This window comes from Boleophthalmus pectinirostris, unplaced genomic scaffold (assembly GCF_026225935.1).
Source record: "Boleophthalmus pectinirostris isolate CB_2022bp ecotype Guang Dong unplaced genomic scaffold, ASM2622593v1 HiC_scaffold_17, whole genome shotgun sequence".
NCBI classification, from domain to species: domain Eukaryota; kingdom Metazoa; phylum Chordata; class Actinopteri; order Gobiiformes; family Gobiidae; genus Boleophthalmus; species Boleophthalmus pectinirostris.
The window spans coordinates 38,408,979-38,427,366 of NW_026571115.1; the positions used below are offsets into that span (position 1 = coordinate 38,408,979).

Consider the following 18,388-nt stretch of genomic DNA (forward strand, 5'->3'; position numbering starts at 1 on the left):
TCCTGGTTTAGTTCTGGTTTAGTTCTAGTTTAGTCCTGGTTTAGTCCTGGTTTAGTTCTGGTTTAGTCCTGGTTTAGTCCTGGTTTAGTTCTAGTTTAGTCCTGGTTTAGTCCTGGTTTAGTCCTGGTTTAGTCCTGGTTTAGTCCTGGTTTAGTCCTGGTTTAGTTCTGGTTTAGTCCTGGTTTAGTCCTGGTTTAGTCCTGGTTTAGTTCTGGTTTAGTCCTGGTTTAGTCCTGGTTTAGTTCTGGTTTAGTCCTTCAGTCAAGCCTCCCCTCAAATCTCGCGATACCAGCGGCGGCGCGAGATTCTCGTTTGGACGCATCTTCAGATTTAGCAACAAAAACAAGCTTCGGGGAAAATGCGCGTTTCTCCGCCGAACCGGACCTGAGCGGGACCCATGGAGCAGCTCTACCCGGAGGAGAGTGCGCGGAGCCCGGCCTGTTCTCTCCAGGTACCGCCGCCCTTTCCCCCTCCGCGAACCGCCGCGTTACAAAGAGCAGGGCGACCGCGGCTAACTAGCACCAGCTAACGGGATTAGCCTGGTTAGCCGCAGCGCGCTCACCCTCCGCCGGGGCTCGGGGGGTTCTGTCCGCGCTGCCCCCGGGAAACAGCTCCGGGCCCCGCGGGGAGGAGAGCGGAGGGCGCACCGCGGGGGGACGGAGCGCGGAGCCGGGCTGTGCTCCGCCGTGAGCCCCGGGGCGGAGGGTGAGCGGACCGGGCGGCTCCGTTAGCTCCTCCGCGGCTAAGCTCGGGCTCGGAGCGGTGAATGAGGAGCAGCCTCCGGGGCTCTGGGTGGTTTTACGGGGAGGCTCCGAGCTGTCAGCCCCCGGGGACAGAGCGCTGTGAGGCGGGCGGAGGAGGGCGGAGGAGCGGGTCCGCGGACACGGCAGGACGGGGCTGTGCGGGGGGAACCGAGACACGGGCTCCAGTGGCTCCAAAACACCCTGGAAAAGAGGAGACTGTGGGGCCCCTGTGATTTAACTTCTGCCCCTAGAGTCTAAAAATAAGATGAACAAAAAATACTCAGACTTTAAGGTCTTATATTCAACAAAATTGGCTTAAAATCCTGTTCTAATGTTGTTCCCTCCTCAAAATCAGAGCTGGACTTGTGTTTTGTTTGAGTGACTCTTTATTCTGAGTCTGTTACATCTCCAAAGCTCAGAATGCTCTGCTCCACCTTGTGATGTCATGAAGTGGTAGTTTACAAGTGAACAGCTCCTTTTACCTTTAGTTCAGCAGAAATCGACAATTGAGCCACAAATTGTATGAAATAAATGATTTAGTTTTGGATAGCAGTGTGCAGAAATATCAAAATATCGATATATCGTATCGTTTAATGTGATGATTCAGTATCGATATCGTGGGCTGCTGTATCAATATATCACCAAGAGGATTTTTTTGGTTTATTTGACTAAATGATTTAGTTCCAGCTCCAGTTTTGTTGTTTGTTCAGATGAAGGAAACTCGTTTCTGCGACACATTTGACATTTTCACAGTTTTGACGATTTAAATGTTTGAGTTTCAGATGAACTTTACACAAGAAGAAGTGATTTAAAAAAAACTTTTAGTGTCACAGATGAGATTTAGACTTTATTTTACTGAACCGAATCCGTGTATCATTCGTTCATTCGTTTTTCAATATAAAACCAAAAATAAGAAAACGAAAAAACAACAGTTTTCTTCGTTATTTGTCTCCAAAACCAAAATGAAAAAACGGATAACGATTCGTTTTTTCAGTTTTCGATTTTGTGTTTAAATGAAGAATGGAAAAAACGGATAACGGCCGTTTCCCGTTTACGTGACTTCAGTGACTGAGATGCCGAACTTTTGCACCGCGTACGGACTGAACCAGGACTGATCCAGGTCCGAGACCAGAGCGAGACCAGAGCGGGACTGAGACCGGGACCAGAGCGGGACTGAGACCAGGACCAGAGCGGGACCGAGACCGGGACTGAGTCTCAGTAGCGCTCTGGTCCCGGTCTTAGTTCGGTTCGTTTTCGTTGGGGTGAAAGCGTCAGTCGGAGGCTTTGCACCACCTCGGAATCAGCCGCGGTTCTTGAGCGCGGAGGACCAGAGCAGCTCTGTCTGGTCTCGGACCTGGATCCGTCCTGATTCAGTCCGTATGCGGTGAGACTGGGACCAGACCGGGACCAGAGCGGGCCTGAGACCGAGATCGAGACAAGACCAGGACCAGACCGGGACCAGACCGGAGGCTCAGAGCCCACAGCAGGGCCGGAGCTCGAAGCTGAGGCTCGGACCCCGTGGAGGCTCGGAGTCAAAGCTCGGAGTCCGGTCTGGTCCCGCTCTGGTCCCGGTCTCAGTCCCGCTCTGGTCTCGGTCTGGTCTCGGACCTGGATCAGTCCCGGTTCGGTCCGTACGCGGTGCAAAAGTTCGGCATCGCAGTCACAGAAGTCACGTAAACGGGAAACGGCCGTAATCCGTTTTTTCCATTCTTCATTTAAACACAAAATCGAAAACTGAAAAAACGAATCGTTATCCGTTTTTTCATTTTGGTTTTGGAGACAAATAACGAAGAAAACTGTTGTTTTTTCGTTTTCTTATTTTTGGTTTTATATTGAAAAACGAATGAACGAATGATACACGGATTGAACCGTATTGAATTGATTTGAAATATATCGAATATCGAATTGAAAGTGCACTGTAACGAGATGTATTGTACATAGACTAGTAAACACCCATGGACCTGGTTTAGACCTGGTTTAGACCTGGTTTAGACCTGGTGGGTTATTCCACACCATTTCACCAAATGGCCCACGCACTTCGATCTAAAAAAATTGTAAAAAAAAACCCCAAATATTCCCTTATTATCATTTACCAACCCTGTGAAGTTTTAGTGATTTTCGATCTTTACTTTTTAAGTTCCAGCTCATTTTATGAGCAGAGTGTGTGTCCATTTACGGGGCCAAAATCATGTCATTTTTTCTCATCCGTTTTCACAGGTCGATGTCTCCGTAAGTATCACAAACACAGGGCTGACATTATGTAGTCTTGTGCTCCTCGACTCTGTTACAAACTCAGTACATGGTCACTGTAAACTCGTGTCATTCTGTTTTACACGATGACTGAAACCTCAAAAATGTGAATGTTCAAGATACAATAAAAAATTGAAGGAGTTTCATAAAACACATATGTTTGGTTCCATATGAAAGATCTTTTTCTGGTCTTTCAAAAATAAATTATTCAAAATTTTTTATCACTACCCACATGCCAGAAATGACATGTGAAAATCGGACCATGTTGCATTTTCTTGGTTTTTAACAGGAGCCTCACACATAAACTATTTCAAATTTTCAATAATTTAGTGATTTTTTTTTAACACTCCTAGTACAAATCTTGATTCTCAAAAAAATGTAAGGCGTCTCCTACACCTACAAGTAGGTTTAAAAAGGGTCTAAAAAAAAGTTGTTTTTTTTTTCATGTTTAAGTTCATATAAAATGACAATGAGTTGAGAAACCAAACTTTGGACAGTTGTGATTTGAACACAGAGTCGAGGAGAACAAGTCTACAACGTTTCAGCCCCGTGTGTGTGTGAGATACTTAACGGAGACATCGACCTGTGAAAACAGACGAGAAAAAATGACGCAATTTTTGGTCCATAAAGTGACACAGACTCTCCTCACTAAATGAGCTGGAACTTAAAAAGTAAAGATTGAAAATGATTAAAACTTCACAGGGTTTATTCATGATAATAAGGGACCAGCTGGTCATTTTTTCCAATTAAAAAAAAAAAACATGATGGGTGAGATTTTCTGGAAATTGGATGAAATGTCGTGGAATGACCCTGGTTTAAACCTGGTTGAGTTTAGTTTTGGTTTAGTCCTGGTTTATTCTCACACAGATGTAAAGACTCATGGGAACAGAAAAGGAAAGTTCTACATTTAAAGTGTAAAATCACAGCTCTGTCTTACGATGGAGTAAAAGGGTCAAATAAAAAAAAAAAACATGCTGGCGCTACGAGAATAAAGTCGTAACATTTCGACATTAAAGTGATAATATTATGAGAATAAAGTTATAATTTTACGAGAATGAAGTTGTAATAAAATCAAAGTCAAAGTGAAAAATGCGTCAGAAGAAGAACCTTGTTTTTCAATATAAAACCAAAAATAAGAAAACGAACAACAATTTTCTTCAGTATTTGCACCTCCGGACTAAACCAGGACTAAACCAGGACTAAACCAGGACTAAACCAGGACTAAACCAGGTCCGAGATCAGTCCTGGTTCAGTCCTGCATCACATTTTAAAGTCACAGAAACACCATTTCCCATTTCCGTGACTTTAAACCAGGACTAAACCATTTTCAGTCCTGGTCTGGTCCCGGTCTCAGTCCTGGTCTTTCTGGTTTGGTTCTGGACCTGGTTTAGTCCTGATTCAGTCCTTTTTCAGTCAAATGAACGAATGAAACACAGATTCTTCTCCTTTACAAAATGCTCCAAATTCTCCTCAAGCCGCTGATGTTCTCCTGATATTAACACTTTATTTTGACCACGACTTTATTCTCCTAAAATTACGACTTTAATGTTGAAATGTTACAACTTTATTCTCGTAGCGCCAGCATCTTTACATTTTTTTTAATCTGACCCTTTTACTCCGTCGTACTGTCTAAACACAGAGGGTTTTATTTTGGTCCTGGGATCAGAATCAGTATCGAGTATCGAGTCTGTTCCTTAAAGGGATAGTTTGGGTTTTTGGACATAAATCTGTGTGTCGTCCCCATGAGCAGTGTCGTGTATCAACACTGACTCACCCCCAACAGCGTCCGGTGAGTCCAGATACTGACCGTTTTCGGTGCTGATGAAAGTCGTCTGACAAGTTGTTCTGGGGACATTATAATAAAGTGTTTTTCTTCTCAAAACAATCTGTGTTCAAAAGAGACACATTTACATCACAAAACCATCGTCGAATAAGAAGTCACACCTCATGATCACTTGGGACTATTTTCTCTCCGTTCGTATCACTGCGCTGCTGCCAGGTGACAGCCGCGCCTGCTTCACAGCCTGGAGAATCAAGAGTCGCACCATTTGTTCCATATATTCTTATGTATCTTATACAGGTTTATATACTTATGTCTGTAGTTCTCATGTTCTCGCATGTAAACACTGACAAACAACTGAACAAAGTGATGGATCCGTGCGGCTGTGACCTGCAGCGCAGTGATACGAACGGAGAGAAAATAGAGCCAAGTGATAATGAGTCTGACTTTTTATTCAACGATGGTTTTGTGGTGTAAATGTGTCTCTTTTGAACACAGATTGTTGTGAGAAGAAAAACACTTTATTATTCTGTCCCCAGAACAACTTGTGGGACGACTTTCATCAGCACCGAAAACGTCACTAACGAGTCAGTGGATGTGACGCTGCTCACGGGGACGACACACAGATTCATGTCAAAAAACCAAACTGTCCCTTTAAGATCGAACTCGAGTGTAAAATGTTGGTCTCGTGACACTGTGAGAGTTAAACTTCTTTCTTTCTCAGCCCTGACGTGTTCTTTGTCGTTCCAGAATGTTCTGCGCTGGATCTGAGACTCAAAGCTCAAACGTCGGATCCTTAAAAACATGTAGCTCCTCGAGTCGACGCCTCTTTGCTGAAAACATGGCTCTCTCGTCCAATCGCAGCCTGCCGAGCCCCGACGCCAACGCCGCCGTCCAATCACGTTCGACGAGACGCAAATAACAGCGGCCGACGTCGGCGCGACAGTGTTTCCCTCGAACCCGCCGTGATCTTTGCACTTTCAAACAGCCTCATTTTGAAAACACTATTTAAACATTTCACCTTTAATTTAAGCCACTTTGACTGAAACCGGAAACATTTCGAGAGATTCTTCTTCTTCTTCTTGGCAGCCATTTTGAATTTCGACTGAAAACGTGCGATTTATTTTTTTATTTTTATTTTTTTGGGGGACAATTTAAACGTCAAATTCGACTGAGAAACGTGAAAGAAAATCTGATCTGAGCCACGTCCGAAGCAGCGTTAAAGAGACTCACTTTTTTATCTTCTAGTTTTGTTTTTGTTCATTTCCGGCGGCGACAAACACGTCGGACATTTTGAGTTTGACATTTGGTCCAAACACGTGGAGCTCGGAGGAATGGGCCCCGAGGACGGCGCCGCGACGCTCTGACTCTTCTGGAGATTCTTCGTTTTTGTAAAATTCCTTTCAGTTTTTCGTTTTGGAGTTTTCGGGCGAGCGGCACGGCGATGTGGGACACCGAGGACTGACCGCTCCATCGTCGCTGATTTAGACGTTTTAGACGAACATAAAGTTTTCTGTGGTGCCATGTTTGACCCCTGACCTTCTCGTCTGGATCGTGTCTCGTGGATTTCCCGGCGCTGTGATTGGTTTTCCCGGCGCTGTGATTGGTTTTCTCGGCGCTGTGATTGGTTTTCTCGGCGCTGTGATTGGTTTTCTCGACGCTGTGATTGGTTTTCTCGACGGCGACTCTCGACCGAAGGCGCCATGTTGGAGACTTGACTCTGTCCTGACCTCTGACCTCTCTGGAGTGACTTCCTGTTGTCTGGCCGCTCCAGTCTCTGATTGGACAATATGAACGGCGCGTTGCTGACTCCGCCCAGCCCTCGGGCGGCCAACTCTTCGCCGCTGCCGCCGTCGCCGTCCCCCTCGCCCTCGCCCCCTCCCCCTCCCTCCTGCCCCTGATACCCCGCCCCTCACCGCTGCCCACGCTGGTGACTCCGCCCCCCGCGCCGCACCTGTCCTCTCACCTGTCGTCTCACCTGTCGTCCCTGTCGGACACGCCCACGCCCTCGCCCTCGCCGTGCCTCAGCTGGACAGAGTTCTGTGAGCTTCACGCTCGCGTCGCCGCGGGAGACTTCGCTCGCCACTTTCGTGCGTTCCTGTTGGAGAATCCGCACTACTCGCCCGACTCGGCCGCCGCCTTCTGCCGCCGCTTCACCGACCGCTTTGTGCGCCACTTTCAGAGCGAACTGCAGGGGGCGCCGCAGAGCAGCGCCGCCGCCGGGAGGGAGGAGACGGTGAGTGTGTGAATGTTACTGAGGGTTAGAAGATCGTCTCCAAGGAGACCTCTGATGGTTCCTCTGTTGGTTCCTCTGATGGTTTCTGTCCTGGTGGTTCCTCTGGTGGTTCCTCTGGAGGTTCCTCTGGGGTTTCCTCTGGAGGTTCCTCTGGTGGTTCCTCTGGAGGTTCCTCTGGAGGTTCCTCTGGTGGTTCCTCTGGTGGTTCCTCTGGTGGTTCCTCTGGTGGTTCCTTTCATGGTTCCTCTGGAGGTTCCTCTGGAGGTTCCTCTGGTGGTTCCTCTGGAGGTTCCTCTGGAGGTTCCTCTGGTGGTTCCTCTGGAGGTTCCTCTGGAGGTTCCTCTGATGGTTCCTCTGGTGGTTCTTCTTGCTTCTCTGATGTTTCTGTGATGTTCCTCTGATTCTTTCTCTGTTTGTTCTTCTGGAGGTTCCTCTGAAGGTTCCTCTAATGTTGCTCTGATGTTCCTCTGGTGGTTCCTCTGATGTTCCTCCGATGTTCGTCTGATGTTCTCCTGTCTCCTCAGCTGTGCTCGTGGGCTCCTCAGTCTGATGGCACGTCTCTGGAGGATGAAGAGGCCCTGTCTCCGGTCTCTGCTCCTCCTCGCGTCCTGACCAAACCGCCGTGTGTCTCCGCCTCCCGCCTGGATGCGCCCGCCCACCCGCCGTCCTCCTCCTCCTCCTGCTCCTCCTCCGTGGGCGGGAACAACGGGCGCCGACCCGCGGGAAACGGCGCCGCGCCCGTCGAAGAACAGGAAGAACCGGAGGAGGAGAGCTGGACCGGGACGGCGTCGATCGGAGAAGAAGACGAGAGAGGAGGAGCTGTCGAGCAGGGAGAGGGAGCAGACACGTCCCAGAACCACACCAGGTACAAACATCTGCTCCTCTGGGTTTGTGTGGTTCTGTGTGCTTCTTGATGGTTCTTCTTGACTGTTCTGTCTGGTTCTGTCTGGTTCTTCTTGATGTTTGTGTGGTTCTTTCTGGTTCTTAATGGTTCTAAGTGGTTCTTTCTGGTTCTTAATGGTTCTAAGTGGTTCTTTCTGATTCTGTTTGGTTCTTAATGGTTCTGTGTGGTTCTTGATGGTTCTTGATGGTTCTGTGTTGTTCTTCTTGATGGTTCTTGATGCTCTATGTGGTTCCTAATGGTTCTGTGTGGTTCCTGATGGTTCTTGATAGTTCTGTGTTGTTCTATGTGGTTCTTTCTGGTTCTGCGTGGTTCCTCTTGATGGTTCTGTCTGGTTCTTTCTGATTCTGTTTGGTTCTTGACGATTCCTGATGGTTCTGTGTGGTTCCTGATGGTTCTTGATGGTTCCTAATGGTTCTTGAAGGTTCCTGGGGGTTCTGTGTGGTTCTGTTTGGTTCTTAATCATTCTTAATGGTTTTGTGTGGTTCTTCTTAATGGTTGTGTCTGGTTCTTTCTGATTCTGTCTAGTTCTGTCTGGTTCCTGATGGTTCTGTGTGGTTCTTGATGGTTCCTGATGGTTCTGTTCTGTTGTAGTTCTAAAGGGAACGGTTCCAAGAGGCTGAAGAAGCGTTTTTCTCTGAGGAACATGAGCAGAAGTGTGAGAGGAATCCTTCACTGGAGGAGCACGTCCACCGAGCTCCCACAGAGCTACAGCTACACCATGGGGGTCCAGGTGAGACCGGGTCCAGTCCTGGTTTAGACCTGGTTTAGTCCTGGTTTAGTCCTGGTTTAGTCCAGTTTTAGTCGTGTTTTAGTCCTGTTTTAGACCCGGTTTAGTCCCGGTTTAGTCCCGGTTTAGTCCCGGTTTAGTTCTGGTTCAGTCCTGGTTTAGTCCTGGTTTAGTCCAGTTTTAGTCGTGTTTTAGTCGTGTTTTAGTCCTGTTTTAGACCCGGTTTAGTCCCGGTTTAGTTCTGGTTCAGTCCTGGTTTAGTCCTGGTTTAGTCCAGTTTTAGTCGTGTTTTAGTCCTGTTTTAGACCTGGTTTAGTCCCGGTTTAGTTCTGGTTCAGTCCTGGTTTAGTCCTGGTTTAGTTCATAATAACCCCCCCCCCCCCTCTCTCTTTCTCTGTCTTTCTCTCTCTCTCAGGACGGGGGTAAGCGTTCGCCAGGTGCGCCCCCGTCGATGCCCGTGTCCCTGTCGATGCCCCTGTCGCTGCCCCACTCGTCGTCCTCGTCCTCGTCTCTGTCCCAGGACCCGCCCAGCCGTCGCCGTAGTAACGGAGAGAACCCGCAGCACAAGGACAAGTGGACGCAGCGCCTGGACAAGCTGCGCCTGTCACGCTCGCCGCCGCCCGCCCTCAGCATGGTGCCCGCCGCGCCCGTCGCCAACACGCCACCCACGTCCGCCTCGCTCCCGCCCGGCGCCGGCAGGAAGCCCGGCCGACTGGTACCACACGACACACACAGGAAGCACGACACGAGCAAATGTACACGCAAAAATCAAAAAGAAAACAACTGCGAGTTTTTTTACGGAAGATTTTTTTAGTTTCAAATTGTCAATGAAAGTTCAAAATGTCGCGAACGCTTCCAGAGTGAAAAATAAAACAGCACAGAACTTTCCAACCAAAAAGATAGAAATTTATGATGACGTAGGGAAAACGAGCGTCCAATACATACATCCTGAATTTTGGACTTCCGGTCATTGCGCAGTCCAAACTGGGAAGGATCCTCTGAAAAAGTGAACATCAAACCTCCATGGTTGTCTATAGAGGCTTTGCACCATCACGTGTCTCCATGGCAACGGTACCTACGCCGGGCACGCTATGTCACTAAGTCACTGACTTCAGCCGCATCGGAGAAACATGGGCAGGTTTTGTTGTGTATTTGGTTATTCTAGATCAGTGGTGCTCAATACGTCGATCTCGATCTACCAGTCGATCTCCAAGGTCGTGTGGGTAGATCGCCGTGTCTCGTCTCGGACTCGTGTTTGGACTCGGTCTTGTCTCTCACTCGAGGTTTGACACTCAACAAGTGTGATCATATTTCATTACAGCCGCTGCTGTTGGTAATAAACTTGTAGCGGGTGCAGGAGCGTGTGGTACCTGTTGTAGTACTCGGTGGTAGAAGTGTAGTAGTAGTAGTAGTAGTAGTACTTGTAGCGGGTGCAGGAGCGTGTGGGGCGTCTCAGTGCAGCCTGTGCGCTCATTTGAAACCCGCGGAGACTCTACGGCGCATCACAAACACACACGCTCCCTATGCACGGCTCGTCTGCGACAGCGTGTGCCCTCGTGTACCAGCGTGCATCACAGGGCAGGTTCAACTTCCTAAACATCCTACCTGTCCACCTGCCTCACGTCAGCACGCCGCCCCTCGCCTTTTCACGCTCTCGCTCCTTCCTGCGTACAGCCAACACAAGCCCCTCCCACAGTGCAGCTGATTAGAAGAGCAAGACCAAACGTGGAGCAAAAACCAGTCTAAATTTGTGTTCCAGTGTTGGCACAAAGCAGGTCTACAGCATAGAGCGGATCTACAGAACAGACCTACTGCCACATTTGGCTGAAGTTTGTCTAACAAAAGTGACAAATGCATCTGTGTTTGTCACGATGTGCGTTTGGTTTGGTAAACGTGCAGAGGCTGGTAAATATCACTGCAAAACCAGAAAAGAATGAAACTCCAGTTTGGAACTTTAAAAAACAGGTTTAAAAATCGTCCTTCACTTTTTTCACAGTTTTGTGTAAAGTGCCAGAGGAAGTTCTCTTAAAGAAGAGGTTCTCAAACTGTGGGGGAGGGTCCAAAAAAGGGGCACAGAGTTTTTCAGTGCAGTTTGTTTGGCTTTGTATGAGGTAGATCATTTTGACTTGGTCATTTTGTAAGAAGCTCACATGATGAAAAAGTGTGAACACCCCTGACTTAGAGTCACGTTTCTTTACATCCAGTGCACGTTCAGAATTACTGTTGAAGTTTCCTGTCTTGAAATAATTTAGCAACTGACACATCAGTTTTTACACTCTTTGTCTGCTTCATTGACACAATTGCTGGAAGAGATCTCCAAGAATCACCTCAGTTTGTCTTCGCTCCTTTTCCCCATCTCTTCTTCTTCTTTTAGCGACCTCAAAAACCGACTTTCTTTTGCGGGGAACTGGTTGTGGATTCTCGTCCGCCGTCGCAACAAACTTTGTGCGAATTGCGAAGAAGTGACAGTTTGAAAAAGCCTCTAAGAACGTAATCCCCGCGCGCCGACGAGTCACTTACACTAGAAATGTAGGGATTTTGATTGACAACCTAACAGCCAATAGAAAATGAGGGAGCCTCGTTTTCTATTGGCTGATGTTTATCTGGCCTCAACACGTCCACAGTTGATAGATTTTCATTCTTTTTTTTTTTTTGGTCGTCGTAATAACAAAGCTGCTGTGTCTCTGTAACGGTATTTTAAACTTTCATTGAATTTGAAACAAAAAAAAATAAATCCTCCATACAACCTTTAAATCTGTTATGACGTTCTATTAAAGTTTAATGCTGCACTGTGGAACATCACCTCTTAAAACACACAACACACTGCACATGTGTCTGTGAATAATATAATATTTTCTAACTCTGACCTCTGACCTCTGAAAGGTTAAAGTTCACGTTGTGGTCTGCAGGTGCGAGAGGGCGGAGTCACAGTCAGCGCGTCTCACGATGACTTCGGGGGCGGGGCTTTCTCCGGCTTCTCCTTCGGTCTGCTCCACCACAGCGGCGACAGCAGCCCGGCGGCCAATCACGCGCCGGCGCCGCTCCCGCCCGCCGGGGGCAGCGTGGCGTGGAGGGGCGGGCGCTGGCACAAGTGTCGCCTGGTACTGCGAGAACGAGAGCGCGACGGCGAGCGAGGGGAGGAGTACTACCTCGAGTTCTTCATCCCACCAAAGGTAAAGTATAAGTACTACCTCAAGTTCTTCATCCCACCAAAGGTAAAGTATAAGTACTACCTCAAGTACTTCATCCCGCCAAAGGTAAAGTATAAGTACTACCTCAAGTACTTCATCCCGCCAAAGGTAAAAGAGACGCCGGCCCTTTAAGACAGCGTGTGAGGTGTTAAAATACTACTACCACTATAAATACTACTACTACTAATATAAGTACTACCTCGAGTACTGTCTGTTTCACCTGTCTGTCTCACCTGTCTGTTCACCTGTCTGTGGTCAGGCGTCGAAGCCTCGTCTCAGCGCCCCCTGCTGTTCCATCGTGGACGTGAGAAGCACCACGGCTCTGGAGATGCCCGACAAAGAAAACACCTTCCTCCTGCAGGTACTACTACTACTACTACTACTGCTACTACTACTACTACTACTACTACTACTGCTACTACTACTACTACTACTACTACTACTACTAGCTACTACTACTACTACTACTACTGACTACTACTACTACTACTACTACTACTACTACTACTAGTACTACTACTGCAAAGTGAACACCTTCCTCCTGCAGGTAACACAAGACAAGTACTACTACTACTACTACTATAAATGCTACTACTGGTATGAGTACTTCTACTACTGCTACTATATATAATACTATGACTATAAGTTCTAAGATGACTACTATACAAATACTACTACAACAAATACACTATTATTCCTACTATAAGTACTACTACTACTATATGACAAATAATACGACTCGTCCCCTCGCTGCTGTGTTTTCAGTTGGACGGGTCGGCACAGTACATGATCGAGACTCGCGACGCCGTGCAGATGAGGGCGTGGCTCAGCGACATCAGGAACGCCATGTGCCTCAGGTAACGCCCACTCACGCGAATGATGTCACATACGAATGATGTCACACGAATGATTTCTCACAAATGATGTCACACGCATGATGTCATACGAATAATGTCACATGAATGATGTCATGTGAATGATGTCATGCGAATGATGTCACGTACGAATGATGTCACATACGAATGATGTCACACGCATGATGTCATATGAATAATGTCATATGAATAATGTCACATGAATGATGTCACGTGAATGATGTCATGTGAATGATGTCACGTACGAATGATGTCACATATGAATGATGTCACGCGAATGATGTCATACAAATGTCACGCGAATGATTTCTCACAAATGATGTCACATGAATGATGCCACACGGAATGAAGTCACACGCATAATGTCGCGCACACTACGGCTACACTACAATAATTATACTCACTTTTTGGGGTTTTGTAAATTTTTTAACAAGAGACAACACTGCAAAAATATTGCCCAAAATTTAAGATTTAAACACTTAAATCTAAAAGTACAGTCCCTGACAAAAGTCTTGTCGCTTATCCATTTTGTAGAAACAAAAGCTTATAACCTGACTTTAAATTAATCGATTGGTTTTAGAAATGTCTCATATGAAGCTAAAACCCTCCCAAATTATGCTCAATAATACTAAAATAAAATTGCTTTACTGAAGAAAGATTGATCATTTAATGAACACAGAAAGGTCAGATTTTGGCAAGACAAAAGTTTTGTCGCCTACAGAAAATTGAACAAATAATTTACTTCAAATACTAAAACATGTTGCATAACGTCAGTGAATGAAGTAGTGATGCTGTGAGATCAGATTTAATATCTTGTATGACTCCATGAGCTTGAAGGACACATCCATGTGGTTCAACAATGATTCATACAGTTTGTTGATGAAGTCATCAGGAATAGTAAAGAAAGCGTCTTACAGCCTCCCAGAGTTCATCAAGATTCTTTGGTTTTGTCTTCATGTTTCCTCTTTCATTCTACCCCAGACCTGCTCAGTGATGTTCATGTCTGGTGACTGGACTGGTCAGTCCTGCAGCACCTTGATCTTCTTCACCTTGACAAACTTTGATGTAGAGATAGAAGTATGTGATGGAGCACCATCCTGCTGCAAAATCTGACCCCTTTTATGATTGGGAATGTAAGAGGAGCTGATACTTCTTGATATTTTAGGTTATTGATATTTGCCTTCAACCCTGCAAATGTCTCACACCCCCAGACTGGATGGAACCACAGACCAGGATTTTTCCGCCACCAAACTGAACTGTTTTCTGGGTGAATCTTGGATCCATGTGGCTCCAGTTGGTCTCCTGCAATATTTGCTGTGGCTGTGATGTAATTCAACCGAGGATTCATCTGAGAAATCCACCTTCTGCCACTTTTCCAGTGTCCATCCTTTTATCAGGCTGTGGGCCTTGGCAAATGCCACATGGTTTTTTAATTGTCTTTTGTTTAGTGCTGGTTTCTGTGCACTGATTCGACCATGGAGGCCATTTCCAGACAGAATTCTACAAACTGTTGTGGTTGACACAGGGACTTGAGGTGACCAGGCCTGGTGGAGTCTGCTGCAGTGGAAAAGGGGCCTTGGATTTTCCTCCTGAGCAGTTGTGTTGCGGCGTCTGCTGGACCTGGGCTTGTCAAAAACATCTCCAGTCATTTCAGATCTTTTTCTTATTCTTTGTACTTGACGCTGAGACACATTGAAGGTGTCACCACCTCAGCAGTGGATCTGGTCTTCAGTCTCTTGATAATTTACGCTTTGGTCTCAGGGTGGATCTTAGGCATGTTGTCAGAGGTCAAGTTACAGTTGATGTGAAGGTCTGGTTCTGCTGGGTTCTTTTTATACACAAACACTAACTGATTGATCAGTAACTGATCACAGATGAGGCTGTAATCTAGGATTGGTGCATCATATGACAAGGCCACAAGACTTTTGTCTTGTCAAAATCTGACCTTTCTGTGCTCATTAAATGATCAATCTTTCTTCAGTGAAGCACATTTATTTTAGTATATTGATAATAATTTGGGAGGGTTTTAGCTTCATATGAGACATTTCTAAAACCAATCGATTAATTTAAAGTCAGGTTATAAGCTTTTGTTTCTACAAAATGGATAAACAAGACTTTTGTCAGGGACTGTAGAGACATGATGTGTCCATGCAGCGAGATCATTTTACTTGACAAGTTCTCTGAAAATAAACGACCTCTAGAGAATTAAACCGTCTCGGAATGAATAAGTCAATCATAAATCTGAAAACAAGATGAATAACCTGATATAAATTTTTAAATCTTGGCCAGATCAGAGAAATGTGCAGTGAACAAAACACTCCTGCTCCTGTGCATCACAAAGTATTTTCCAAAATACAATAATATTTGGAAAGTAAAAGTGTATGAGAATATAATCTGTCATAATGATCCTTTTCTGTTTCTGCAGTGAACAGGACGAGTCTGAAGGAACCGGACCCCTGGACATCAGCGGGACTCCTGAGATCGTGGACCGACTTTCACAAGGTGAGACCTGGTTTAGTCCCGGTTTAGTCCCGGTTTAGTCCCGGTTTAGTCCCGGTTTAGACCTGGTTCTCTCTTTTCAGTTTGTTACGGCGGCATCTCGGGCTCCTCCCCCCTCTTGGACCCACTTCCTCCTGAGCTCCCGCCCCGGGCTCCTCTCGACGAATCAGACGGCAGGATTCTGGGAGGGGGCGGGGCCAGTCTGGGCACGCCGTTTGCAGAGACGCCCGACGCCACAGGTACGGTTCCTCTCCCCACCATCACCACCTCGCAGTCAGATCATAAAAATAATATTTGAGAAATGATTGTATTATTCATGTTGTATTACACATGTTGATGTTGTGGTATTGCGCCCCCTGCAGGCTCCTTCCTGTTCTCTGACCCGCCCTCATCTGACCCTGTGGAGCACCCGCTCAGTGAGTGCCAGTGGTTCCATGGGACCCTGTCTCGGCTGAAGGCGGCGCAGCTGGTGCTCGCCGGGGGCCCGGCGTCTCACGGCGTGTTCCTCGTGCGACAAAGTGAAACGCGGCGAGGAGAGTACGTGCTCACCTTCAACTTCCAGGGAAAGGCCAAGGTAGGATTTAAAGAAGTAACAATGTCATAACGCAACTGAAAACTCAAGGGTCAGTTTGTGTGGTATGAGACCTTTACAGTCCTTTTATTGCACTTTTTAAAGTCCTCATATGTAACCTCTACAGTCCTCACGTGATCTTTTTTAAGTCCTCATAGGGCACCTCTGAAGTCTGTATATGTGTCCTTTTAAAGTCCTCATATGTGACCTCTAAAGTCCTCATTCGTGTCCTTTATGGTCCTTATTTATGTCCTCTGAAGTCCTCATACGTGTCCTTTGAAGTCCTCATATGTGTCCTCTAAAGTCCTCAAATGTGACCTCTAATGTCCTCATATGTGTACCTTGTAGTCCTCATGTGTGACCTTTACAGTCTTCATATGTGTCCTCTTTAGTCCTCATACGTGTCCTCTTTAATCCTCATACATGTCCTCTTTAGTCCTCATACGTGTCCTCTGAAGTCCTCATATGTGTCCTCTGAAGTCCTCATACGTGTCCTTTTTAGTCCTCATACGTGTCCTCTGAAGTCCTCATACGTGTCCTCTGAAGTACACATACGTTTCCTCTGAAGTACACATACGTTTCCTCTGAAGTCCTCATACGTGTCCTCTGAAGTCCTCATATGTGTCCTCTAAAGTCCTCAAATGTGACCTCTAATGTTCTCATATGTGTACCTTATAGTCCTCATGTGTGATCTTTACAGTCTTCATATGTGACCTCTAAAGTCCTCATTCGTGTCCTTTATGGTCCTTATTCATGTCCTGTGAAGTCCTCGTACGTGTCCTCTGAAGTCCTCATATGTGTCCTCTTTAGTCCTCATACGTGTCCTCTGAAGTCCTCATATGTTTCCTCTTTAGTCCTCATACATGTCCTCTTTAGTCCTCATACGTGTCCTCTTTAGTCCTCATACGTGTCCTCTTTAGTCCTCAGTGCTCCTTAACTGTGTCGTGTCTCCTCAGCACCTGCGTCTGTCTCTGAACGAGGACGGGCAGTGCCGTGTGCAGCACCTCTGGTTTCAGTCCATCTTCGACATGTTGGAGCACTTCAGAGTCCACCCCATCCCCCTGGAGTCCGGCGGGGCATCTGACGTAACGCTCATCAGCTTCGTGGGCGCCACTGCCGTCCGGCAGCCAGGTAAGACTCCCTCCGACTCCCTCCACACGTCTGCGATTCTCGATACCGAGTTCACATTTTAAACTGAAAAGTGCCCGTGTTATATCGACTTTTCTGTAACTGGTGTCGGTGCGATTCTGAAACATCAAACCGGATTTCAATGCCAATGAACTGATTCGATACTCGATACCGATTCTGATACCAAGATGCTTAGTCCTGGTTTAGTCCTGTTTTATTTCCGGTTCAAAAAACACACTTTATTCAATCAAATTTATTTCTGTAGCACATTTTATAAACATTATTGAATCCAAAATGCTGCACAGACAAATTAATACAATAAAAGAGTAAATCATAAATAAAAACAGTAAATGAAAAGTGTTAAAATGCATAAAGATAAAACTGAATCAAATCAAATAAAAAATTAAATAAAAGACAAAGAGGACCACAGAGCTCACGTTGGTTTGGTTTCAGTCTTCGATACTTGAGACGTTGTCGATGTTTCTCTTTGTGCAGTGAAATTCAAATGTTCTTTCATGTTCATTTTATTTTTTTTAAATGTTGAACCACATGTTTAAAGATGCACCATGGAACTTTTGTGAAGAGAGAAGCTGCATCTGCTTGTCTCCATGGAGATGTTTTTGTTTTGCCTGGAATGTTAAACCTTAGTGTTTTCAGACCGAGAGAACTGTGCCGGTTCCGGTTCCCACACCAAATCCTGAACCGACTCACGTGTTCACGCTGGAAATCAGAGCGTTTGGGAACCGAAAAGTTGTTTCCCAACGGCAACCAAGTAAAACTTGTTTTTTCTAAGTGAACCGTGATGACACAGAAGACGTCAGCACGTTCATCTGGGTCACACACGGGAAAATAAACAAACAAAGAGCAACTGAAACTATCACGTACGAAAGTAAAAGTTTGAAGTTTACAGAAACTGTTACTTACCGTTGGTCTCACATGTGTCCGTGTTCTCCTGATGAGTTTACATCTTTGTACTCGGCGTCGCTGTCGTCTTCTCCACAGCAGATCCATGTTGTCAGAGCTCGACACATAAATAATGACTTGTATAAAGACAAACTCTCGCTGGTGTTGATGATGTGATCCATGATCATTTCATCTGTTTTCATGTGGCCTTGTTTTTATTTGGTGGTAAATCCTTCTGTCGATGACGTGTCAGGGGTTCACGTAAATAGTTTGAACATGGGTCGTTCACCGTGAGAACTTTGGTTCCAGTGGAACTGATGCAGGAACCGACACGACAAGACACGAAACGACACAACACGACACGAAACATGACATGACATGACATGACATGACCTGACACCGCTCTGACCTGAACACAACTAGTTTCACATTAAACTCAGAAGAAGAGTTTAAAGTTTCAGAAATATTCATGTGCAGAGGATCTGTGCATATTTGGCTGTAACTGAGCAGAGTGACCACAAAGGTTTAGACCTGGTTTAGACCTGGTTTAGACCTGGTTTAGACCTGGTTTAGACCTGGTT

General features: G+C 46.1%; 1 protein-coding gene across 1 annotated transcript in view; it reads left to right on the plus strand.

Moving 5' to 3' along the window:
• The first annotated feature begins 306 nt into the window (after positions 1-306).
• Positions 307-18,388, plus strand: part of LOC110170328 (SH2B adapter protein 1) — a 22,123-nt gene continuing 4,041 nt past the window's right edge. Inside the window, 13 exon segments of the mRNA XM_055152454.1 lie at positions 307-451; positions 5,524-6,651; positions 6,654-7,009; positions 7,534-7,874; positions 8,505-8,643; positions 9,056-9,355; positions 11,550-11,813; positions 12,091-12,192; positions 12,597-12,688; positions 15,132-15,208; positions 15,289-15,444; positions 15,568-15,779; positions 16,733-16,907. Coding sequence (XP_055008429.1) covers positions 6,564-6,651; positions 6,654-7,009; positions 7,534-7,874; positions 8,505-8,643; positions 9,056-9,355; positions 11,550-11,813; positions 12,091-12,192; positions 12,597-12,688; positions 15,132-15,208; positions 15,289-15,444; positions 15,568-15,779; positions 16,733-16,907 — 2,302 coding nt within the window. The 5' untranslated portion in view covers positions 307-451; positions 5,524-6,563.